At 46.5% G+C, this 26589-nt stretch overlaps 1 protein-coding gene across 15 annotated transcripts in view; it reads left to right on the forward strand.

Annotated features, from left to right (window-relative positions):
* The window catches only part of LOC129838810 (ATP-binding cassette sub-family C member 9-like), a 70198-nt gene that overhangs the window by 34358 nt on the left and 9251 nt on the right, over positions 1-26589 (forward strand). For 10 of the 15 annotated variants that reach the window (XM_055906011.1, XM_055906015.1, XM_055906017.1 and 7 more), the window contains 16 exons: positions 2470-2554; positions 2771-2851; positions 4333-4470; positions 4710-4835; positions 5113-5215; positions 5305-5660; positions 7354-7517; positions 9633-9702; positions 10482-10639; positions 10775-10867; positions 11620-11722; positions 12642-12752; positions 13468-13588; positions 17026-17156; positions 19206-19284; positions 21743-21851. In XM_055906011.1, coding sequence (XP_055761986.1) covers positions 2470-2554; positions 2771-2851; positions 4333-4470; positions 4710-4835; positions 5113-5215; positions 5305-5660; positions 7354-7517; positions 9633-9702; positions 10482-10639; positions 10775-10867; positions 11620-11722; positions 12642-12752; positions 13468-13588; positions 17026-17156; positions 19206-19284; positions 21743-21851 — 2028 coding nt within the window. Of the gene's footprint in view, positions 1-2469; positions 2555-2770; positions 2852-4332; positions 4471-4709; positions 4836-5112; positions 5216-5304; positions 5661-7353; positions 7518-9632; positions 9703-10481; positions 10640-10774; positions 10868-11619; positions 11723-12641; positions 12753-13467; positions 13589-17025; positions 17157-19205; positions 19285-21742; positions 25625-26589 lie in introns of those variants that run through there. The other 5 variants (XR_008756901.1, XR_008756900.1, XR_008756903.1 and 2 more) reach the window with 5 other exon arrangements.

Here is a 26589-nt window from a genome sequence, read left to right on the forward strand (position 1 = left end):
ACTGACAGAGCCATAAGAAAATATTGCTTTATTTATCTGATCATATTGGAATATATTTGTTAGGTTTTCAGTAGGTTCAATTAGGTTCACTAGACTATATGCGTCATTAAAAAAAATTTCAATGAACATTCGAACAGTCCGGCCCTCGGCTTGTAGCTAAATTTTTTATTTGGCCCTCCGTCCATTTGACTTTGACACCCCTGCTCTACACTAACCTACTCCACTCTACTCTACTCTACCCTACTCTACTGTACCCTACTCTACTGTACTCTACTCTACTGTACTCTACTCTACTGTACCCTACTCTACAGTACCCTACTCTACATTACCCTACTCTACTGTACTCTACTCTACTCTACTCTACCCTACTGTAGTCTACTCTACTGTACTCTACTCTACTGTACTCTACAGTACCCTACTCTACAGTACCCTACTCTACTGTACCCTACTCTACTGTACTCTACTCTACTGTACTCTACTCTACTCTACTGTACTCTACTCTACTGTACTCTACTCTACTGTACTCTACTGTACTCTACTGTACTCTACTGTACTCTACTCTACTCTACCCTACTCTACTGTACCCTACTCTACTGTACTCTACTCTACTGTACTCTACTCTACTGTACTCTACTCTACTCTACTGTACTCTACTCTACTGTACTCTACTCTACTGTACCCTACTCTACAGTACCCTACTCTACAGTACCCTACTCTACTGTACTCTACTCTACCCTACTGTACTCTACTCTACTGTACTCTACTCTACTGTACTCTACAGTACCCTACTCTACAGTACCCTACTCTACTGTACCCTACTCTACTGTACTCTACTGTACTCTACTGTACTCTACTGTACTCTACTCTACTGTACTCTACTCTACTGTACTCTACAGTACCCTACTCTACTGTACCCCACTCTACTGTACCCTACTCTACTGTACTCTACTCTACTCTACTGTACTCTACTCTACTGTACTCTACTCTACTGTACTCTAATCTACTGTACTCTACTGTACTCTACTCTACTGTACTCTACAGTACTCTACTCTACTGTACCCTACTCTACTGTACTCTACTCTACTGTACTCTACTCTACTGTACTCTACTGTACTCTACTCTACTCTACCCTACTGTACTCTACTCTACCCTACTCTACAGTACCCTACTCTACAGTACCCTACTCTACTGTACTCTACTCTACTCTACCCTACTGTACTCTACTCTACTGTACTCTACTCTACTCTACTCTACCCTACTGTACTCTACTCTACTCTACTCTACCCTACTGTACTCTACTCTACTGTACTCTACTCTACTCTACTGTACTCTACTCTACTGTACTCTACTCTACCCTACTCTACCCTACTGTACTCTACTGTACTCTACTCTACTCTACTGTACTCTACTCTACTGTACTCTACTCTACTCTACCCTACTCTACTGTACTCTACTCTACTCTACTCTACCCTACTCTACAGTACCCTACTCTACTGTACTCTACTGTACTCTACTCTACCCTACTCTACTGTACTCTACTCTACTGTACTCTACTCTACTGTACTCTACTGTACCCTACTCTACTGTACCCTACTCTACAGTACCCTACTCTACAGTACCCTACTCTACTGTACCCTACTCTACTGTACTCTACTCTACTGTACTCTACTCTACTGTACTCTACTGTACCCTACTCTACTCTACTCTACCCTACTCTACTGTACTCTACTCTACTCTACTGTACTCTACTCTACTCTACCCTACTGTACTCTACTCTACCCTACTCTACAGTACCATACTCTACAGTACTCTACTCTACTCTACTCTACTCTACTCTACTCTACTGTACTCTACTCTACTGTACTCTACTCTACCCTACTCTACTGTACTCTACTCTACTGTACTCTACTCTACTCTACCCTACTGTACTCTACCCTACTCTACTGTACTCTACTCTACTCTACTCTACCCTACTCTACTGTACTCTACTCTACTCTACCCTACTGTACTCTACCCTACTCTACTGTACTCTACTCTACTCTACTCTACTCTACCCTACTCTACTGTACTCTACTCTACTCTACCCTACTCTACTGTACTCTACTCTACCCTACTCTACTGTACTCTACTCTACTCTACCCTACTCTACTGTACTCTTCTCTACTGTATTCTCTACTGCTCCTCAACACCATTCATCAATGTAATTAAGACTAGATCAATGTTTGTGTTTGGTTAATTCACTTGGTCATGCATCAGCTGAGATGTACTTTTAATGACACTAATTAGATGGTCCATCAGATTGCTATCACTCTTGATGCTTCTTGAGGCTGATGCTGGCTTATATCTCTTCTCTGATGAGGACTGTTTGGCTGTTGAATCCCTTAGTATCCAAGGCAGCCATGTTTCTAACTGTGTCTTGATAGAGGGTGTTGTCTGTCTGTCTGTCTGATGCCCTGCTGTGTGTCTCAGATACAAGACTGTGATTGACGCCTGCTCCCTGCAGCCTGATGTAGACCTCCTGCCCTTCGGAGACCAGACGGAGATCGGAGAGAGGGTACTGAAACACTGGCTAAATTATTACATTATTATAATCACCTCATTATTACTGTGGTTTTATATCACTGTCTATTCCCATCTTTTTGGGCACAAGCCCCATCTCTTACCTCAGACACAATGGCATATTATACCAAGAACTAGTAGTGAACAGTGATTTGTGTCAGATTCCTTTGTGTACCTGGCTAGTCTTCTTAACGGTGTGTTTTTCTCCCAGGGCATCAACCTGAGTGGAGGCCAGAGACAGAGGATATGTGTGGCTCGGGCTCTCTACCAGAACACCAACATAGTCTTCCTGGTGAGTCAATGAATGATAAAGTGCTTTATCTATTGACTTCAATAGAAGATCCATTTCCTATTGAGTTCGCTGGAAGAGGCTAGAAGCTCTCACTCAAGGATGCCTTCTCAGAATAGTCAGACAGAGCCAGGATGTTCTAGGGTGTTCTCTTTGTGTTCTAGGGTGTTCTCTAGGTGTTCTAGGGTGTTCTCTGGGTTTTATATGGTGTTTTAGGGTGTTCTCTAAGTGTTCCAGGGAGAGCCAATTAGAGCCAAAGACAGGGACACCCTTTTCTTTTCCCTAAACAGTACACTGCTTTTGGGACAGTGTGTGCGTAAGGATTGAACTATATCGGGAATAGGGTGTGATTTCAGAGGCTGCCAGGGAGATCCAGGGAGGGCCAGGGAGGGCCAGCCAGCCTCCCTCTGTATGGGAACGGGAGGAGCAGCAGGTGGGACGGCTATCTGTCCGCAGGCCTCTCTTGTAACCATACCATACTGCTGACAAGAGTTGTCATGCCGTTCACAGGCATCCCTCTGCTCTGCCATCTGGCCTGGCTAGCCATTCACACACTCTCTCACACACACACACACACACACACACACACACACACACACACACACACACACACACACACACACACACACACACACACACACACACACACACACACACACACACGTACACACACGTACACACACACACGTACACACACACACACGTACACACACACACGTACACACACGTACACACACACACGTACACACACACACACGTACACACACACACGTACACACACACACGTACACACACACACGTACACACACACACTTTCCCGTCTCTCGCTGCTACAACTCTATGTACATCTACATCCCGTTTCTTCCAACTCCTGTGTGATGTCATCATGTGTTTGTGTTCCCACATCATTTCCTGTGGCAACTGTTAATTAGACGTCTAACCCCCGCCCCTGATACAGCATCTCTGGCTGTCATGGGATAGGACCCGGCACGTTTCTCCATACGTAGCTCAGCTCACACTGTGCCAAATAAGGAAATACCACTCTAAAGTGCTGTATTAATACACAGTGGGACGGCAGAGTGAACACCCAACTAGAAGCAACATCTATTAGCTAAGTACGTCTTTATGACGTCTTGTCTCCTAATGAGGTGTCTATCATGCTGTGTCTGATGATCTCAGACCTTCTGCCCCCAGGACTGTTTACGTGTCTCAGTGCTGTACAGTATACAGACTAGTTCATCCTAGGGTAATACATTGGTATTTATTCAGGTTCCGGGGTCCTCTGGGAGCTAGGTTTGATTGACTGTATGTTCTGAAGTCATCTGAGACCTGTGTATTAAACGTGCTGTAACTTAATATGAATAAAGGATGATCTCCTGTTAAAAAAAACATAATTTAATCCACATCTTTCACTCTGATACGCTCTGATCTGATTGGATCGTCCATGTTGTCTCTGACCCCTGATCTCTGACCTTTTCTCTCAGGATGACCCGTTCTCAGCGCTGGACATCCACCTGAGTGACCACCTGATGCAGGAGGGCATCCTGAAGTTCCTACAGGATGATAAACGGACCGTGGTCCTGGTCACACACAAACTGCAGTACCTCATCCACGCTGACTGGGTGAGCATCTCAACAGTCTGGTGTGGATTCCTCTCTCACTGTACTCTCTACCATTTGCACTGGGTCTGTATTCATAAAGCATCTTAGAGTAGGAATGCTGCTGATATAGGATCAGTTTTTCCTTTTAGATCATAATAAAGAGTATTACACGGACGGGGTGGGGGGACCTGATCCTAGATCAGCATTCCTACCCTGAGACGGTTTCTTTATAAGGGTCCTGATTTGACTCTGTGTCCCAGATCATAGCCATGAAGGATGGCTCAGTGCTGAGGGAAGGCACTCTGAAGGACATTCAGACTCATGATGTAGAGCTGTATGAACACTGGAAGACCCTGATGAACAGACAGGACCAGGAACTAGAGAAGGTCATTTTCACTTCTTTCTCTCCTACTGACAGACTGTCTGTAACAGAGGAGGCTGGTGGGTGGAGTTATAGGAGGACGTGTAGGAGCTCATTGTAAAGGCTGGTATGGAACGGAGCCAACACATGGAAACAGCGTGTTTGACCATTCCATTTATTCCAGCCATTACAAGGAGCCTGTCCTCCTATAACTCCTCCCACCAGCCTCCTCTGGTCTGTAATGTGTAGTGTAGCTAATTTACCTGCCAACCAACCAAACAACATTTGTATCTGTACTGCAGGACACTGAGATTGATAACTGTCAGACTGCTCTGGAGAGGAAGACCCTGAGAAGAGCTTTCTACTCCAGAGAGGCCAAGAACCAGGTCGACGATGACGAAGAAGGTGAAATGCATTGTCAAGACTGTATCTCATTCAAGTTCAGTTCTGTTACAACATATGACAATAATCCCTCATTCTCTCTTCCCTGACAGAGGAGGAAGAGGAGGAGGAAGATGACGACAACATGTCGATGACCACCAGTCGGCGCTCTAAGATCCCGTGGAGGGTGTGCTGGCAGTACCTGTCCTCTGGTGGCTTCCTCATGGTCTTCCTCATGGTCTTCTCCAAGCTGCTGAAACACTCCGTCATGGTCGCCATCGACTACTGGCTGGCCGAATGGACTGCTAAAGGCAATGCCCCAGTCAATGGGACTGCTAATAGCGATGTCCTAGTCAATGGGACTGCTTATGACGATGCTAATGGATATGCCCCAGACTTTGGAAATGGTACAAGAGACTTTGTCAATGCCTCTACAGCAGCTGTCTTCTCCAATCAGACAAACTCAGCGGTGAGATATGAACACCTTTCACTACCAGTACTCAGTGTTAGTGGAAGTGAGTAATGCTTGTTGAAATCCTGTTATCTGACAGAATGTCTCTTTGTGGTGTATTATGTGGTTACTAGGCTGGTCTGCCTGATTCCTACTATGTGTCTTTGTGGTGTATTATGTGGTTACTAGGCTGGTCAGCCTGACTCCTACTATGTGTCTTTGTGGTGTATTATGTGGTTACTAGGCTGGTCAGCCTGATTCCTACTATGTGTCTTTGTGGTGTATTATGTGGTTACTAGGCTGGTCAGCCTGACTCCTACTATGTGTCTTTGTGGTGTATTATGTGGTTACTAGGCTGGTTAGCCTGATTCCTACTATGTGTCTTTCTGGTGTATTATGTGGTTACTAGGCTGGTCAGTCCGACTCCTACTATGTGTCTTTGTGGTGTATTATGTGGTTACTAGGCTGGTCAGTCTGACTCCTACTATGTGTCTTTGTGGTGTATTTTACTAGGCTGGTCAACCTGACTCCTACTAAGTGTCTTTGTGGTGTATTATGTGGTTACTAGGCTGGTCAGTCTGACTCCTACTATGTGTCTTTGTGGTGTACTATGTGGTTACTAGGCTAGTCATCCTGACTTCTACTATGTGTCTTTGTGGTGTATTATGTGGTTACTAGGCTGGTCAGCCTGACTCCTACTATGTGTCTTTGTGGTGTATTATGTGGTTACTAGGCTGGTCAGCCTGACTCCTACTATGTGTCTTTGTGGTGTATTATGTGGTTACTAGGCTGGTCAGCCTGATTCCTACTATGTGTCTTTGTGGTGTATTATGTGGTTACTAGGCTGGTCAGTCTGACTCCTACTATGTGTCTTTGTGGTGTATTATGTGGTTACTAGGCTGGTCTGCCTGACTCCTACTATGTGTCTTTGTGGTGTATTATGTGGTTACTAGGCTGGTCAGCCTGACTCCTACTATGTGTCTTTGTGGTGTATTATGTGGTTACTAGGCTGGTCTGCCTGATTCCTTCTATGTGTCTTTGTGGTGTATTATGTGGTTACTAGGCTGGTCAGCCTGACTCCTACTATGTGTCTTTGTGGTGTATTATGTGGTTACTAGGCTGGTCTGCCTGACTCCTTCTATGTGTCTTTGTGGTGTATTATGTGGTTACTAGGCTGGTCAGCCTGACTCCTACTATGTGTCTTTGTGGTGTATTGTGTGGTTACTAGGCTGGTCAACCTGACTCCTACTATGTGTCTTTGTGGTGTATTATGTGGTTACTAGGCTGGTCAGTCTGACTCCTACTATGTGTCTTTGTGGTGTATTATGTGGTTACTAGGCTGGTCTGCCTGATTCCTTCTATGTGTCTTTGTGGTGTATTATGTGGTTACTAGGCTGATCAGCCTGACTCCTACTATGTGTCTTTGTGGTGTATTATGTGGTTTCTAGGCTGGTCAGTCTGACTCCTACTATGTGTCTTTGTGGTGTATTATGTGGTTACTAGGCTGGTCAGCCTGATTCCTTCTATGTGTCTTTGTGGTGTATTTTACTAGGCTGGTCTGCCTGATTCCTACTATGTGTCTTTGTGGTGTATTATGTGGTTACTAGGCTGGTCAGCCTGATTCCTTCTATGTGTCTTTGTGGTGTATTTTACTAGGCTGGTCAGCCTGACTCCTACTATGTGTCTTTGTGGTGTATTATGTGGTTACTAGGCTGGTCTTCCTGACTCCTACTATGTGCCAGTGTTTATCATCCTGTGTGGAGCTGGGATAGCCCTGTGTCTGATCACCTCTCTGACTGTGGAGTTCCTGGGTCTGTCTGCTGCTACCAACCTGCACCACAACCTGCTCAACAAGATCATCCACGCACCTATCAGGTACCCACGACACACCTCACCTATCAGGTACCCACGACACACCTCACCCATCAGGTACCCACGACACACCTCACCTATCAGGTACCCACGACACATCTCACCCATCAGGTACCCACGACACACCTTACCCATCAGGTACCCACGACACACCTCACCCATCAGGTACCCACGACACACCTCACCTATCAGGTACCCACGACACACCTTACCCATCAGGTACCCACAACACATCTCACCTATCAGGTACCCACGACACACCTCACCTATCAGGTACCCACGACACACCTCACCTATCAGGTACCCACGACACACCTCACCTATCAGGTACCCACGACACACTTCACCTATCAGGTACCCACGACACATCTCACCTATCAGGTACCCACGGCACACCTTACCCATCAGGTACCCACGACACACCTCACCTATCAGGTACCCACGACACACCTCACCTATCAGGTACCCACGACACACCTCACCTATCAGGTACCCACGACACATCTCACCCATCAGGTACCCACGACACACCTTACCCATCAGGTACCCACGACACACCTCACCCATCAGGTACCCACGACACACCTCACCTATCAGGTACCCACGACACACCTTACCCATCAGGTACCCACAACACATCTCACCTATCAGGTACCCACGACACACCTCACCTATCAGGTACCCACGACACACCTCACCTATCAGGTACCCACGACACACCTCACCTATCAGGTACCCACGACACACCTCACCTATCAGGTACCCACGACACACCTCACCCATCAGGTACCCACGACACACCTCACCTATCAGGTACCCATGACACACTTCACCTATCATTTACCCACGACACATCTCACCTATCAGGTACCCACGACACACCTCACCTATCAGGTACCCACGGCACACCTTACCCATCAGGTACCCACGACACACCTCACCTATCAGGTACCCACGACACACCTCACCTATCAGGTACCCACGACACACCTCACCTATCAGGTACCCACGGCACACCTCACCCATCAGGTACCCACGACACACCTTACCCATCAGGTACCCACGGCACACCTTACCCATCAGGTACCCAAGACACACCTCACCCATCAGGTACCCACGACACACCGCACCCATCAGGTACCCACGACACACCTTACCCATCAGGTACCCACGACACACCTCACCTATCAGGTACCCACGACACACCTCACCCATCAGGTACCCACGATACACCTCACCTATCAGGTACCCACGACACATCTCACCCATCAGGTACCCATGACACACCTCACCCATCAGGTACCCACGACACATCTCACCCATCAGGTACCCACGACACACCTCACCTATCAGGTACCCACGACACACCTCACCCATCAGGTACCCACGACACACCTAACCTATCAGGTACCCACGACACATCTCACCCATCAGGTACCCACGACACACCTTACCCATCAGGTACCCACGACACACCTCACCCATCAGGTACCCACGACACACCTCACCTATCAGGTACCCACGACACATCTTACCCATCAGGTACCCACAACACATCTCACCTATCAGGTACCCACGACACACCTCACCTATCAGGTACCCACGACACACCTCACCTATCAGGTACCCACGACACACCTCACCTATCAGGTACCCACGACACATCTCACCCATCAGGTACCCACGACACACCTCACCTATCAGGTACCCACGACACACCTCACCTATCAGGTACCCACGACACATCTCACCTATCAGGTACCCACGACACATCTCACCCATCAGGTACCCACGACACACCTCACCTATCAGGTACCCACGACACATCTCACCTATCAGGTACCCACGACACATCTCACCTATCAGGTACCCACGACACATCTCACCCATCAGGTACCCACGACACACCTCACCTATCAGGTACCCACGACACACCTCACCAACAGATTCTTATACTCTTTATGACATCATCCGTGTTTAAATAGAAGGGAACTGAGTACAGTTGAACCAGAAAGAATGTGTTGAATAATTTACGATTTTTAAAAAATTTAATTATATTATTTTAGATATTTTTCAGACTAATATTTGAAATAATATATATTTTGAATCTCTTTTCAGATTCTTTGACGTGACCCCCTTGGGCCAGATCCTGAACCGTTTCTCAGCTGACACCAACATCATAGATCAGGTGATTCTGAAAAGGATGTTCACCCTCAGAAGATTGATCTGTTGACTTATTTCAGTCAGGAGTATTAGGGTAAAGTACCCTAGCGGTTTATAGTGTTGGGACAGTAACCAAATGGTCTCTGGTTCACATCCACAGCCGACTAGGTGAAAAATCTGTCGATGTGCCAATGAGCGAGGCACTAAACCCAAATTTCTCCTGTAAGTCACTCTAGATAAGAGCGACTGCCAAATGCCAAACATTTAAATGTTAAATGAGTACTGTGGGAATCCTCTACTCATGAAGCTGTCTGATGAAGGATCTGTCTTTGGCCATGGTGTGATTGGAGAGACTCCAGTGCTGCTCTCCAGCTGGCCTTGCCCTGAGTGGCCTTAAGATTACAGCTCACACAAATATTAAGAGTTTGTCAGTCATTTGCAGGCGTCAGAATTAGTCCATTGATGAGATGAGTCCACGTCCCACGTCATTATATTACGTCCCTCAGGTGACCTCAGATCGTTAAAGAGGACGACATTGAGGTCCAGAGCGTAGGTCAGAAATGTAGCACTGACATGATACAATCTCTTCCCTCTCTCTCTTTCTCTTCTTCACTCTCTCTCTCTCTCTTTCTCTTCCTCACTCACTCTCTCTCTCTCTTTCTCTTCCTCCCTCTCTCTCTTTCTCTTCCTCCCTCTCTCTCTTTCTCTTCCTCCCTCTCTCTTTCTCTTCCTCCCTCTCTCTTTCTCTTCCCCCCTCTCTTTCTCTTCCCCCTCTCTCTCTCTCTCTATCCCCCCTTTCTCCAGCACATCCCTCCTACCCTGGAGTCTTTGACCCGCTCCACTCTGCTCTGCCTGTCAGCCATCGGGGTCATAGCGTTCGTCACTCCAAGCTTCCTCATCGCTCTGATTCCTCTGGCTGTGTCCTTCTACTTTATACAGAAGTACTTCCGGGTCGCCTCAAAGTGAGTTCACTGGGCCGACCTGGTCCATTTCAGCTCAATGTAGTTTCCTTTACAGTATCAGAAAAATTATATATTCCATGTGCTTTTCGTCTCTGTTTCCACATTGTCCAGACTTTTCTTCATTTTCTCTCTCAGGGACCTTCAGGACTTAGATGACTCCACCCAGCTTCCTCTGCTCTGCCACTTCTCTGAGACTGCAGAGGGACTCACCACCATCCGAGCATTCAGGTCAGTGTACCATACACACACACACACACACACACACACACACACACACACACACACACACACACACAGACAGAGTGACAGAGTGGAAATTTTGCCCAGAGCATCGTTACACAACATACTCAAGAAGCACTTATAGGTTTTAGGAAGGTAGTAACACTGTACTCAGCCATCTGAAACTCGAAACAAAGTGCTGGATTTGTTGACACTGAAGGTTAATTCCTTTGCTTATATCTAATACTAGTGTGAATTAAACAACTTGAATCCCATCTAGAACTCTTCCAACCCATCCAGAACCATTCATTCATGGAGGAAGGAGGATATCACAAACCCTAATCTTTCTCTTGATCCAGAATTACATGAATCCCACTCTAAACAGTTCACGAACATTCCTCCTTTTCCCCAGAATCGTGGTAATCCAGCATTAAACAGCTCTCACGGTTACTACCCCTCAGACAGCCTCTTCCTCCCTGAAGACTTCCTCATCTTGGCAGCACCGTGGCTTCTCTCTCTTTCTCTCTTGGTCCAATGTTAGATGTTAGATGTCACTTAGCTATGTAGCAGCCATGGTCCAACTCACATCCTCAGGCACGATAGTCCAGTCCTGAAACCATCCCACTTCAGTGTTTGTCTCACGGAGGTTCTATGAACCATGACCAGGCCTGGGACCTGGAGACGTGCGGGCTAACACAGTCTAGACGCAGGGTTCAAACCTGCTAGGTATAAGCTATATTTATTTTCCATTTCTTCTTCAGACATGAATCTCGATTCAAGCAGAAGATGCTGGAGCTGACAGATACCAACAACACAGCCTACCTGTTCCTCTCTGCTGCCAACCGCTGGTTGGAGGTCAGAACGGTGAGAGAATATTAATGTCCACGATTCAACCATGACATTGTTAATAAGATATGGGACTATTGTAATACTAATGGTATCCTACTGAATATTCAACACAATACTCCCTGGTTTCTTATCACACTGAGCTACAAAATTAGAAGATATGACTTTTAGATAAATGCTGTGTTGAATTCACAACTTCAAATTCTCTCTCTCTCTCCCTCTAACTATCTTATCTATCTCTCTCTCTCTCTCCCTCTAACTATCTTATATGTCTCTCTCTCTCTCCCTCTAACTATATTATCTGTCTCTCTCTCTCTCTCCCTCTAACTATCTTATATGTCTCTCTCTCTCCCTCTGACTATCTTATCTCTCTCCCTCTAACTATCTTATCTGTCTCTCTCTCTCTCCCTCTAACTATCTTATATGTCTCTCTCTCTCCCTCTGACTATCTTATCTCTCTCCCTCTAACTATCTTATCTGTCTCTCTCTCTCTCCCCCTCTAACTATCTTATCTGTCTGTCTCTCTCTCTCCCTCTAACTATCTTATCTGTCTCTCTCTCTCTCTCTCCCTCTAACTATCTTATCTGTCTCTCTCTCTCTCCCTCTAACTATCTTATCTGTCTCTCTCTCTCTCTCCCTCTAACTATCTTATCTGTCTCTCTCTCTCTCTCTAACTATCTTATCTGTCTCTCTCTCTCTCCCCCTCTAACTATCTTATCTGTCTGTCTCTCTCTCTCCCTCTAACTATCTTATCTGTCTCTCTCTCTCTCTCTAACTATCTTATCTGTCTCTCTCTCCCTCCCTCTAACTATCTTATCTGTCTCTCTCTCTCTCTCCCTCTAACTATCTTATCTGTCTCTCTCTCTCTCCCTCTAACTATCTTATCTGTCTCTCTCTCTCTCTCCCTCTAACTATCTTATCTGTCTCTCTCTCCCAGGACTACCTGGGTGCTGTCATTGTGTTAACAGCAGCAGTAGCCTCAATATGGAGCTCTGTCATGAACCTTCCCTCTAGCATGGTGGGGTTAGGCCTGACCTACGCCCTTACAGTGAGTCACCGTCTCCCCAATGTCACACAAACATGAATGTACCCACAGCACAGAAACACTGTACAGGATCAACTTCATCAGATGAGAATCTTTTTAATTACAGGCTCTTATTCACCTGGATCTGATGGTAGTTGTATTGCCCATTCAGACGTTTACAAGATGTCAAGGCAGCAACTATTTAGACAACGGATTCAGTAGACCATTTATGGAACTGTACAGAGAAGGACTGCATCAGTCACATTAATGAGAGGAGTATTGTTGCCAGTCCTTTGTAGAGAAGGGATATTTTTAATAGATGGATTGTATTCCTCTCCCACTGACAGAAGATGTGAAACAATAGAAGCTGTATTGTCCTCAGCATTCATCTTTGTTTTTACTGTAACAAAAACCCCACAGTATTTTTTTCTGTGGGCTTATCACTCCTCAGAGAGCATAGCCCATCCACGACTCTTCTCCATAGTACTCTCTTCTGACTGATCAGCCTTTTATGTATTCTTCTCAACCATTAAATACCTTTGGTTTACCTCAGATTGTCCAAGGCAATGGGTAAAAAAGACTCCCACTCAGACATATTAGAATAATAATAATAACAATTATTATAATTAATAGTATTATTAATAGTAGTATTATTTCTATACCTAGTAATGACACTTCATAGAACTATAAAAAAAAAAAAAAAATGAAATATATATTGTGTTTACCTCCCGTTACCCAGGTGACCAACTACCTGAACTGGGTGGTGAGGAACCTGGCTGACTTAGAAGTCCAGATGGCTGCTGTAAAGAAGGTCAACAGCTTCCTGAGTACAGAGTCTGAGAACTACGAAGGCTCCATGGGTAAACTAAACACTCCCACACCAAATGCTGCTTCCCAATACCCTGGAGTCCCTTGTGACAGAAGCTGGACAGTGCACACGCAAGATTTGGTTTAAAATAGTCAGCAGTCAATAGAACAGGGTAATGGAATCCTGCTGAAACACACAGTCAATAGAACAGGGTAATGGAATCCTGCTGAAACACAGTCAATAGAACAGGGTAATGGAATCCTGCTGAAACACACAGTCAATAGAACAGGGTAATGGAATCCTGCTGAAAGACACAGTCAATAGAACAGGGTAATGGAATCCTGCTGAAACACACAGTCAATAGAACAGGGTAATGGAATCCTGCTGAAACACACAGTCAATAGAACAGGGTAATGGAATCCTGCTGAAACACAGTCAATAGAACAGGGTAATGGAATCCTGCTGAAACACAGTCAATAGAACAGGGTAATGGAATCCTGCTGAAACACAGTCAATAGAACAGGGTAATGGAATCCTGCTGAAACACACAGTCAATAGAACAGGGTAATGGAATCCTGCTGAAACACAGTCAATAGAACAGGGTAATGGAATCCTGCTGAAACACAGTCAATAGAACAGGGTAATTGAATCCTGCTGAAACACACAGTCAATAGAACAGGGTAATTGGAATCCTGCTGAAACACAGTCAATAGAACAGGGTAATGGAATCCTGCTGAAACACAGTCAATAGAACAGGGTAATGGAATCCTGCTGAAACACACAGTCAATAGAACAGGGTAATTGGAATCCTGCTGAAACACAGTCAATAGAACAGGGTAATGGAATCCTGCTGAAACACAGTCAATAGAACAGGGTAATGGAATCCTGCTGAAACACAGTCAATAGAACAGGGTAATTGAATCCTGCTGAAACACACAGTCAATAGAACAGGGTAATTGGAATCCTGCTGAAACACAGTCAATAGAACAGGGTAATGGAATCCTGCTGAAACACAGTCAATAGAACAGGGTAATGGAATCCTGCTGAAACACACAGTCAATAGAACAGGGTAATTGGAATCCTGCTGAAACACAGTCAATAGAACAGGGTAATGGAATCCTGCTGAAACACAGTCAATAGAACAGGGTAATGGAATCCTGCTGAAACACACAGTCAATAGAACAGGGTAATTGGAATCCTGCTGAAACACAGTCAATAGAACAGGGTAATGGAATCCTGCTGAAACACACAGTCAATAGAACAGGGTAATGGAATCCTGCTGAAACACACAGTCAATAGAACAGGGTAATGGAATCCTGCTGAAACACACAGTCAATAGAACAGGGTAATGGAATCCTGCTGAAACACACAGTCAATAGAACAGGGTAATGGAATCCTGCTGAAACACACAGTCAATAGAACAGGGTAATTGGAATCCTGCTGAAACACACAGTTCAAAATATGATCATCATCTCTGCTCGCGCTATTTGAAAAGTCCCTCACAAAATGAAATCCATAGATGTTCAACTAAGCACTGTCCCATGACAGACTGTAGCTGGCCAGTGTGCTGCACAATTTGGTTCTGTGTTCCGAGATCAAATTAAATAAAATACAATTGTATTTGTCACATGCGCCGAATACAACGGGTGTAGACTTTACAGTGAGATGTTTACTTACAAGCCCTTAACCAACAATGCAGTTAAGAAGAATACCTACAAAAATAAGAAATGAAAGTAACAAATAATTAAAGAGCAGCAGTAAAATAACAATAGCGAGGCTTTATACAGATTAAGTCTATAGTAAAGGGGCAGCAGGTAGCCTAACAGCGAGGATGGCTCAACATAGTCTAGGCTTCTACACATCTATAAGGACTATATTTAAACATCCATGGCAATAGAACAGTCAACCGCACAGGGCAACAATCTGACAGTATGGTAACGTCTTTAGATTTACAGTGTGGGGCAGAACGACCTGACACAGACTCTGTTTCTCCTCCCGGATTCCAACATCATTTCTCTAGTGTGTCTCTGTGGAGTTTACAATAGTCCCGTTACGGGTCTCCTTACAAAGCAACATCGAAGTTTATGTGATGTGCTGTTGCCATGGCGATGTTAAAAAAGAAGAGAAGGGGTCATGTCTCTTGGGAGAGGAAGATAAGAGGGCTAGAACTAAGGGAGGAGGTTATTGGGGAACAACTAGGAGGTGAGATTGAAGAGGGAGGAAAAGAGGAGGAGAGGGAGGAGAGGAGGAGGAGAGAGAGGAGAGGAGGAGGAGAGAGAGGAGAGCTTCTTGAGGAGGAAGAGATGGATGAGAGGGAGAAGAGAGTCCCCCATCTCTAGAGCCGTGGCCCTGCTTGAGTCTTGTGGTCAAAGCACCCCTGCCAGAGTGGGCTGTCCTCCTACACTGTGACGTAATGGAAAGTTTGGCCCTGATAGCAATACAACGATAATGAGTGGAGCTTGTCCAAGCAACGAGCTGTCATCTTGCCCTGTTTTATCATCCTTCCCTTTGATTCATTTAGTCCTTTTCTTTCCTCTGCGTCCATTCGAAGCTCTTAAGTCATGAGGAGAACCACCAACCCTTATTTTAAGGACTGCATGCCTGGTTTTAGCAGTACAACACAGACTACTTTTGAAGTAGCTAAATGCTGCAGTCTAAACAGACCAGAGCCTGGTCACAGTAGGAAGAGTGGTCCTGAGTAGCACTTAGGGCACCACTTTTGACAAAGAGACCTCTGTTTACTGCATCGTCAGTTGTGTGACTGTCCCCAAATTCACTAATCTATGACTTTCCTGGATGTCCTACTGTATGACTGTCCTGGATGTCCTACTGTATGACTGTCCTGGATGTACTACTGTATGACTGTCGTGGATGTCCTACTGTATGACTGTCCTGGATGTACTACTGTATGACTGTCCTGGATGTATTACTGTATGACTGTCCCGGATGCTCTACTGTATGACTGTCCTGGATGTCCTACTGTATGACTGTCCTGGATGCTCTACTGTATGACTGTCCTGGATGTACTACTGTATGACTGTCCTGGATGTACTACTGTATGACTGTGCTGGATGCTCTACTGTATGACTGTGCTGGATGTCCTACTGTATGACTGTGCTGGATGTACTACTGTATGACTGTCCTGGATGTACTACTGTATGACTGTCCTGGATGTACTACTGTATGACTGTGCTGGATGTACTACTGTATGACTGTCCTGGATGCTCTACTGTATGACTGTCCTGGATGTACTACTGTATGACTGTCCTGGATGCTCTACTGTATGACTGTCCTGGATGCTCTACTGTATGACTGTCCTGGATGCTCTACAGTATGTGTTATTGTGCTGTAGGCTATAACTAGGGCCCAGAATTTTTCTGTTCCTGTCAAGGAAAAACTGCTATCCCTAGTTATTGTGTGTGATCACAGTATATAATTACACATCTCATTCATGTTTTATTAATGGTGGACTATATGTGTTCTGTCCAGATACCTCCCAGGTCCCCGAGGACTGGCCCCAGCACGGAGAGATAAAGATCCAGGATCTGTGTGTCCGTTACGACCCCCTTCTGAAGCCTGTCCTCAAACACGTTAATGCCTACATCAACCCTGGGCAGAAGGTAAGTAACAGCCCTGTGTCTTAACGCGACTGTGAGATGGCACATTGTTGCTGTAGCTTCAATAAAGATCACATTTAGGGAGCTAAGCAACCCTGGGCAGAACGTAAGTCACACCCGCTCACAGAGCCCTCCCCTTAACGCAACTGTGACTTCACACGTTGTTCCTGACTATATCGCTGAATAAAGATCACAAAGCAGTGAAAAGCAAGCGGACGTTTACTTTCTGTTTGAATCACAGCCCTGTGCCTAAACTCAACTGTGTGTTGACACGTAGTGAAGAAACGTACTAGTTGGTGGCAGCGACTCCGTGTGGCGTACGTCTTACAGCTTTCGGCACACACACGTCCGTTCTCTCAGGGCAGTGTTACTGTACCTCAGCAGACTCCTGCTATCTGACCTGATGAGGCTGCTTCACTTCTGCTGTGAGGAGCCTGAATGCAGATACACAGGGAGATAGAGAATCCAGTCCAGAGCAGAGAAGCAGAGATACAGAGCTACTAGAACTCCTGCTGAGACCGTGTTCTTCAGTCCTGGTCCTAGAGAGACACGGGTTGTGCAGGCTTTTGATCCAGCCCAGTACCAACACACCACAGGAGGTTGGTGGCACCTTAATTGGGGAGGACGGGCTCGTGGTAATGGCTGGAGCGGAATCAGTGGGATGGTATCAAACACATCAAACACATGGTTTGATGCCATTCCATTCACTCCATTCCAGTCATTATTATGAGCTGTCCTCCCCTCAGCAGCCTCCACTGATACACACATTATTCAACTGATTGAGTAGTTCATGGAGCCCTTGACTTGTTGAATCAGGTGTGTTAGTTCATGCTGGGCTGGAACAATAGCCAGGACTGAAGTAGGTGTTCTAGTATCTCTCTTTGACACCGTGCTCTGTAAGCAGGGCTGGATATTAGGGATCTCTCTGTGTATCTGTGAGTGCTCTGTAAGCAGGGCTGGATATTAGGGATCTCTCTATCTGTGTATCTGTGAGTGCTCTGTAAGCAGGGCTGGATATTAGGGATCTCTCTATCTGTGTATCTGTGAGTGTTTTATAAGCAGGGCTGGATATTAGGTATCTCTCTATCTGTGTATCTGTGAGTGTTTTATAAGCAGGGCTGGATATTAGGGATCTCTCTATCTGTGTATCTGTGAGTGCTCTGTAAGCAGGGCTGGATATTAGGGATCTCTCTATCTGTGTATCTGTGAGTGCTCTGTAAGCAGGGCTGGATATTAGGGATCTCTCTATCTGTGTATCTGTGAGTGCTCTGTAAGCAGGGCTGGATATTAGGGATCTCTCTATCTGTGTATCTGTGAGTGCTCTGTAAGCAGGGCTGGATATTAGGGATCTCTCTATCTGTATCTGTGAGTGTTTTATAAGCAGGGCTGGATATTAGGTATCTCTCTATCTGTGTATCTGTAACGGTGTCTTATAAGCATTCCAGGGCTGGATATTATTACTGGAAGAGCATGAGGAGGTTAGTGTCTCCTGTTGAGCATCAAGTTCTACAGCCTCCCTGTATTCCCCTTTTAATCTGACTCAGTTTAGGTATCACATTAATCCTCATATACTCAAACATCTTAAATCTGGGGATATAAACCCTTAGTAGAGAGGCCTGGCTGTGTGTGTGGCTGTGTGTGTGTGGTGTCTGACCCAATGAGAGAACACGTGAGCGTGGAACTGTGTAATTCGGTCCAGATCTAAGAATAGTAATGTATTGTGGTTGTGTGTGAGGCTGACCGCTTGTTTATGGGTAGCTCCATTTTATACAGTAACTACACTGTAAAAAATACAATCCTCTTGTTTTTAAGGTAATTTACTGGCAGTGTTAGTTACTGAAAAAAAGGGACACTATGTTACTGTAAACTTTACAGTAATGTACTGTTAAATTAAAGTTTCTGTAGGACTCTGAGTTTTACCTTGTGAGGAAAAACTCCTAGTCTTGTTCATGAGAGTAGAGGGCCAAGCTGTGACAGATTGTGTCTCCCACTGGCATGTAATGACTGTTTAATAACTAATCAATCCCCTCTTTCTCCTTCTCCTCTCTCTAGGTGGGCATCTGTGGACGCACAGGAAGTGGAAAGTCCTCCCTCTCTCTGGCCTTCTTCAATATGGTCGACGTGTTTGAAGGTTAGTCTCTCTCTCTCCTGTGAGTCAGGTGTAGAAGGCCTCTGAAGCTGTGGACAGGAGCCTTGATGCTCAGGCCTAGCACTCGTTACACAGCTCCCTCATAGTGAATGTCTGTTTTTATTTTACAGTAGATTGAAAGAAGTGGTTGTACAAAACCCTCTCACAGTGCTCCTCACAGTCCTCTCACAGTCCTCCTCACAGTCCTCCTCACAGTCCTCCTCACAGTGCTCCTCACAGTCCTCCTCACAGTCCTCCCCACAGTCCTCCTCACAGTCCTCCTCACAGTCCTCCTCACAGTCCTCCTCACAGTCCTCCCCACAGTCCTCCTCACAGTCCTCCTCACAGTCCTCCTCACAGTGCTCCTCACAGTCCTCCCCACAGTCCTCCTCACAGTCCTACTCACAGTCCTCCTCACAGTCCTCCTCACAGTCCTCCTCACAGTGCTCCCCACAGTCCTCCTCACAGTCCTCCTCACACTGCTCCCCACAGTCCTCCTCACAGTCCTCCTCAGTCCTCCTCACAGTCCTCCTCACAGTCCTCCTCACAGTGCTCCTCACAGTCCTCCTCACAGTGCTCCTCACAGTCCTCCTCACAGTGCTCCTCACAGTCCTCCTCACAGTCCTCCTCACAGTGCTCCTCACAGTCCTCCTCACAGTCCTCCTCACACTGCTCCTCACAGTCCTCCTCACAGTCCTCCTCACAGTCCTCCTCACAGTCCTCCTCACAGTCCTCCTCACAGTCCTCCTCACAGGCCCTACGACTCTTTTTCAGTAGTGAAGTGCTAGTGGACATAACATAACTATGGTGACTGCAACCAAACGCTGACACCAAAGGTCAAACTATTTCCTTGACTTTCCTGTCCCAAAGTGCCCTTTCAAAAGTCAGAGGGGGCTGATGTTATAATATGGTAGTTAGTCTGAGTGGAGCTGTGTTTATTCTCATCTGATAAAGGGAAATAGGTCCTCTGCTGAAATCCATAGCCTCCTTTTAGTTTCCTCTGTTTACACAGCACGGCCCTGTGGTCACTGTCATCCTGACATCCTATGATGACGTCATATTTAGTTGTCCTTTGTACACAACTTTCTGCAGGGGGCCTGTTATTGTTGGTAAGCATATCTCCAGCCTCTGGCCAAATGTCATAAATAGAATAATCCAAACATAATGTTCTGGATTTATTTTCCTACGTTGAACATCAGTTTGTCAGAATCCACTGATAAACAATCATATGATAATATTCAGGTTTTACTCTGTCTGAATAATCTTTGTATTTCCACCGCTCCTAGTCAGCCAATTCAGACAGACCTGTCTTTCACCAAACCCAACAATACATGCTCTCTTCTTCCACACGAGCACTGCTGCCGCAGACAAATGTATTTTACTTAACAATGAATTAAGACACATATTTGTTACCAGTGTCCCCTTATAAAGGCAGAGGGAGCGAGCTTGAACACTACGATGTTGACTGTAGTCGTACTAATAGACTCGCCAGTGGACATTCTTGGGAAGATAATGTCCCCAGAAATAGACTAAATAAATAGAGTAGAAACGTGAAATATGTTCAGTGAGTAATGATAATAAATGTGATGTTCAGCTTACTTGTGTATTCTTCTACAATATACAGAACAGAATGACATCAACAACCAGACCATATATGCTTTGATGCTCTCTCTCTCTCTGTCTGTCTGTATCGCTCTCCTTCGCTCGCTCTTTATCTATCTCTCTCTCTGTCTCTGTCTGTATCTCTCTCTGCCTCTCTGTCTGTATCTCTCTCTCTCTCTCTCTCTCTCTGTCTCTGTCTGTATCTCTCTCTCTCTCTCTGTGTCTGTATCTCACTCTCTCTCTGTCTGTATCTCTCTCTCTGTCTCTCTGTCTGTATCTCTCTCTCTCTCTGTCTCTGTCTGTATCTCTCTGTCTCTCTGTCTGTATCTCTCTCTGTCTCTCTGTCTGTATCTCTCTCTCTCTGTGTCTGTATCTCTCTCTCTGTGTGTCTGTATCTCTATCTCTCTCTGTCTGTATCTCTGTCTCTCTGTCTGTATCTCTCTCTCTGTCTCTATGTCTGTATCTCTCTCTCTCTGTCTGTATCTCTCTCTCTGTCTCTGTCTGTATCTCTCTCTCTGTCTCTGTCTGTTTCTCTCTCTCTGTCTCTGTCTGTTTCTCTCTCTCTGTCTCTGTCTGTATCTCTCTCTCTGTCTGTTTCTCTCTCTCTCTGTCTGTATCTCTCTCTCTGTCTCTGTCTGTATCTCTCTCTCTGTCTCTGTCTGTTTCTCTCTCTCTCTGTCTGTATCTCTCTCTCTGTCTCTCTCTCTCTCTGTCTGTATCTCTCTCTCTCTCTCTCTCTCTGTCTCTTTGTCTGTATCTCTCTCTCTGTCTCTGTCTGTTTCTCTCTCTCTCTCTCTCTCTATCTGTATCTCTCTGTCTCTTTGTCTGTATCTCTCTCTCTCTCTGTATCTCGTCTCAGGGCGGATCATCATTGATGGTATAGACATCTGTAAGCTGCCCCTCCAGACCCTGAGGTCTCGTCTGTCCATCATCCTCCAGGACCCGGTGCTGTTCAGCGGAACCATCCGGTACGTCGGCTACGTGTAGAACCTTAGAATGTTAGAACGCTTACCAGGACACTGTACGTGCAGTGAAGAACCAGGTGTGTGTGTCTGTGTGAGAGCCAGCTAGTGTGTGTGTGCAGTGAAGAACCAGGTGTGTGTGTGTGTGTATGTGTGAGATCCAGTTTGTGTGTGTGTGAGCCAGTGTGTATGTGCAGTGAAGAACCAGGTGTGTGTGTGTGTGTGAGAGCCAGCCAGTGTGTGTGTGAGCCAGTGTGTACGTGCAGTGAAGAACCAGGTGTGTGTGTGTCTGTGTGAGAGCCAGTCTGTGTGTGTGTGAGCCAGTGTGTACATGCAGTGAAGAACCAGGTGTGTGTGTGTCTGTGTGAGAGCCAGTGTGTGTGTGTGTGAGCCAGTGTGTACATGCAGTGAAGAACCAGGTGTGTGTGTGTCTGTGTGAGAGCCAGTCTGTGTGTGTGTGAGCCAGTGTGTACATGCAGTGAAGAACCAGGTGTGTGTGTGTGTGTGTGTGTGTGAGCCAGTGTGTACATGCAGTGAAGAACCAGGTGTGTGGGTGTCTGTGTGTGAGCCAGTGTGTACATGCAGTGAAGAACCAGGTGTGTGTGTGTCTGTGAGAGAGCCAGCCTGTGTGTGTGTGAGCCAGTGTGTACATGCAGTGAAGAACCAGGTGTGTGTGTGTGTGTGTGTGTGTGTGTGTGTGTGTGTGTGTGTGTGTGTGTGTGTGTGTGTGTGTGTGTGTGTGTGTGTGTGTGTGTGTGTGTGTGTGTGTGTGTGAGCCAGTGTGTACATGCAGTGAAGAACCAGGTGTGTGGGTGTCTGTGTGAGAGCCAGTCTGTGTGTGTGTGAGCCAGTGTGTACATGCAGTGAAGTACCAGGTGTGTGTGTGTGTGTGAGCCAGTGTGTACATGCAGTGAAGAACCAGGTGTGTGGGTGTCTGTGTGAGAGCCAGTCTGTGTGTGTGTGAGCCAGTGTGTACATGCAGTGAAGAACCAGGTGTGTGTGTGTGTGTGTGTGTGAGCCAGTGTGTACATGCAGTGAAGAACCAGGTGTGTGGGTGTCTGTGTGTGAGCCAGTGTGTACATGCAGTGAAGAACCAGGTGTGTGTGTGTCTGTGAGAGAGCCAGCCTGTGTGTGTGTGAGCCAGTGTGTACATGCAGTGAAGAACCAGGTGTGTGTGTGTGTGTGTGTGTGTGTGTGTGTGTGTGTGTGTGTATGTGTGTGTGTGTGTGTGTGTGTGTGTGTGTGTGTGTGTGTGTGTGTGTGTGTGTGTGTGTGTGTGTGTGTGTGTGTGTGTGTGTGTGTGTGTGTGAGCCAGTGTGTACATGCAGTGAAGAACCAGGTGTGTGGGTGTCTGTGTGAGAGCCAGTCTGTGTGTGTGTGAGCCAGTGTGTACATGCAGTGAAGTACCAGGTGTGTGTGTGTGTGAGCCAGTGTGTACATGCAGTGAAGAACCAGGTGTGTGTGTGTCTGTGTGAGAGCCAGTCTGTGTGTGTGTGAGCCAGTGTGTACATGCAGTGAAGAACCAGGTGTGTGTGTGTGTGTGTGTGTGAGCCAGTGTGTACATGCAGTGAAGAACCAGGTGTGTGGGTGTCTGTGTGTGAGCCAGTGTGTACATGCAGTGAAGAACCAGGTGTGTGTGTGTCTGTGAGAGAGCTAGCCTGTGTGTGTGTGAGCCAGTGTGTACATGCAGTGAAGAACCAGGTGTGTGTGTGTGTGTGTGTGTGTGTGTGTGTGTGTGTGTGTGTGTGTGTGTGTGTGTGTGTGTGTGTGTGTGTGTGTGTGTGTGTGTGTGTGTGTGTGTGTGTGTGAGCCAGTGTGTACATGCAGTGAAGAACCAGGTGTGTGGGTGTCTGTGTGAGAGCCAGTCTGTGTGTGTGTGAGCCAGTGTGTACATGCAGTGAAGTACCAGGTGTGTGTGTGTGTGTGAGCCAGTGTGTACATGCAGTGAAGAACCAGGTGTGTGGGTGTCTGTGTGAGAGCCAGTCTGTGTGTGTGTGAGCCAGTGTGTACATGCAGTGAAGAACCAGGTGTGTGTGTGTGTGTGTGTGTGAGCCAGTGTGTACATGCAGTGAAGAACCAGGTGTGTGGGTGTCTGTGTGTGAGCCAGTGTGTACATGCAGTGAAGAACCAGGTGTGTGTGTGTCTGTGAGAGAGCCAGCCTGTGTGTGTGTGAGCCAGTGTGTACATGCAGTGAAGAACCAGGTGTGTGTGTGTGTGTGTGTGTGTGTGTGTGTGTGTGTGTGTGTGTGTGTGTGTGTGTGTGTGTGTGTGTGTGTGTGTGTGTGTGTGTGTGTGTGTGTGTGTGTGTGTGTGTGTGTGTGTGTGTGTGTGAGCCAGTGTGTACATGCAGTGAAGAACCAGGTGTGTGGGTGTCTGTGTGAGAGCCAGTCTGTGTGTGTGTGAGCCAGTGTGTACATGCAGTGAAGTACCAGGTGTGTGTGTGTGTGAGCCAGTGTGTACATGCAGTGAAGAACCAGGTGTGTGGGTGTCTGTGTGAGAGCCAGTCTGTGTGTGTGTGTGTGTGAGCCAGTGTGTACATGCAGTGAAGAACCAGGTGTGTGTGTGTCTGTGAGAGAGCCAGCCTGTGTGTGTGTGAGCCAGTGTGTACATGCAGTGAAGAACCAGGTGTGTGTGTGTGTGTGTGTGTGTGTGTGTGTGTGTGTGTGTGTGTGTGTGTGTGTGTGTGTGTGTGTGTGTGTGTGTGTGTGTGTGTGTGAGCCAGTGTGTACATAGAGTGAAGAACCAGGTGTGTGGGTGTCTGTGTGAGAGCCAGTCTGTGTGTGTGTGAGCCAGTGTGTACATGCAGTGAAGAACCAGGTGTGTGTGTGTCTGTGTGAGAGCCAGTCTGTGTGTGTGTGAGCCAGTGTGTACATGCAGTGAAGAACCAGGTGTGTGTGTGTCTGTGTGAGAGCCAGTCTGTGTGTGTGTGTGTGTGAGCCAGTGTGTACATGCAGTGAAGAACCAGATGTGTGTGTGTCTGTGAGAGAGCCAGCCTGTGTGAGTGTGAGCCAGTGTGTACATGCAGTGAAGAACCAGGTGTGTGTGTGTGTGTGTGTGTGTGTGTGTGTGTGTGTGTGTGTGTGTGTGTGTGTGTGTGTGTGTGTGTGTGTGTGTGTGTGTGTGTGTGTGAGCCAGTGTGTCTGTGTGAGAGCCAGTCTGTGTGTGTGAGAGCCAGTGTGTACATGCAGTGAAGAACCAGGTGTGTGTGTGTCTGTGTGAGAGCCAGTCTGTGTGTGTGTGAGCCAGTGTGTACATGCAGTGAAGAACCAGGTGTGTGTGTGTGTGTGTGTGTGTGTGTGTGTGTGTGTGTGTGTGTGTGTGTGTGTGTGTGTGTGTGTGTGTGTGTGTGTGTGTGTGTGTGTGTGTGTGTGTGTGTGTGTGTGTGTGTGTGTGTGTGTGTGTGTGTGTGAGCCAGTGTGTCTGTGTGAGAGCCAGTCTGTGTGTGTGAGAGCCAGTGTGTACATGCAGTGAAGAACCAGGTGTGTGTGTGTCTGTGTGAGAGCCAGTCTGTGTGTGTGTGAGCCAGTGTGTACATGCAGTGAAGAACCAGGTGTGTGGGTGTCTGTGTGAGAGCCAGTCTGTGTGTGTGTGTGTGTGAGCCAGTGTGTACATGCAGTGAAGAACCAGGTGTGTGTGTGTCTGTGAGAGAGCCAGCCTGTGTGTGTGTGAGCCAGTGTGTACATGCAGTGAAGAACCAGGTGTGTGTGTGTGTGTGTGTGTGTGTGTGTGTGTGTGTGTGTGTGTGTGTGTGTGTGTGTGTGTGTGTGTGTGTGTGTGTGTGTGTGTGTGTGTGTGTGTGTGTGTGAGCCAAGATACTGGGTCAGGGCCACGTGCTCTGGCTGTTGACAATCACAGACATGCACACAAGAACGCGCCCAGAAGCTGACATAAGAGACACATTATTGCGAGCACACTCACACACACACACACACACACACACACACACACACACACACACACACACACACACACACACACACACACACACACACACACACACACACACACACACACACACACACACACACACATACACACATACACACACACACAGAGGCAGTGAAGGATCCAGTGTAACACAAACAGACAAGGCCAATAAACAGTAACTTCCTCATGTCTCTCAGTGGAGAAATAGATCAGTAAATTATAATAAATGTATAATCAATGGCACCTTTGTTTCCACACAGCGACTGCCATGAGGACTACAGTGTTGTGGTTTAGGAAGTTGAACAGATAACTGTCTGCCTACACACGGGTAGATAACAACTTTAGTGTACTATGATATATTGTTCAGAAGACAATAACAGGACAGTAACAGTGGGCCTAATTCAGTTCACTTTATGAAGTAAAAATTAACATAAACAAATGTTTGTTTGGTTAAAATATGAAACTCCTCAGCAGACGTCGTGAAAGTTCATCCCGCTCCCAGGACATTGGATAGTCTCTCTCTCTCTCTCTCTCTCTCTCTCTCTCTCTCTCTCTCTCTCTCTGTAGTGTCACAGCTTGAAGATGTTTGGAGTATTAGCAGATAACTGAGCTGCTGTGTTTGTTATAAAACACAAAGAGCATGTGGTGTTTATTTAGAAAGACGTTCTTGTCCCGATAAGAAATAACGACCCATCCAATGTGGCAGTAAGTGAGAGGACCGTGCTTTGAGCCAGCCCGTTGCCATGGCGATGTTTACATGAACAGAGGCCTTGGGTGATTGGTCCTACAATAACACTGTGCCGATGGCAGTTAGAGA

Source organism: Salvelinus fontinalis, chromosome 39, assembly GCF_029448725.1.
Source record: "Salvelinus fontinalis isolate EN_2023a chromosome 39, ASM2944872v1, whole genome shotgun sequence".
Taxonomy (NCBI): Eukaryota; Metazoa; Chordata; class Actinopteri; order Salmoniformes; family Salmonidae; genus Salvelinus; species Salvelinus fontinalis.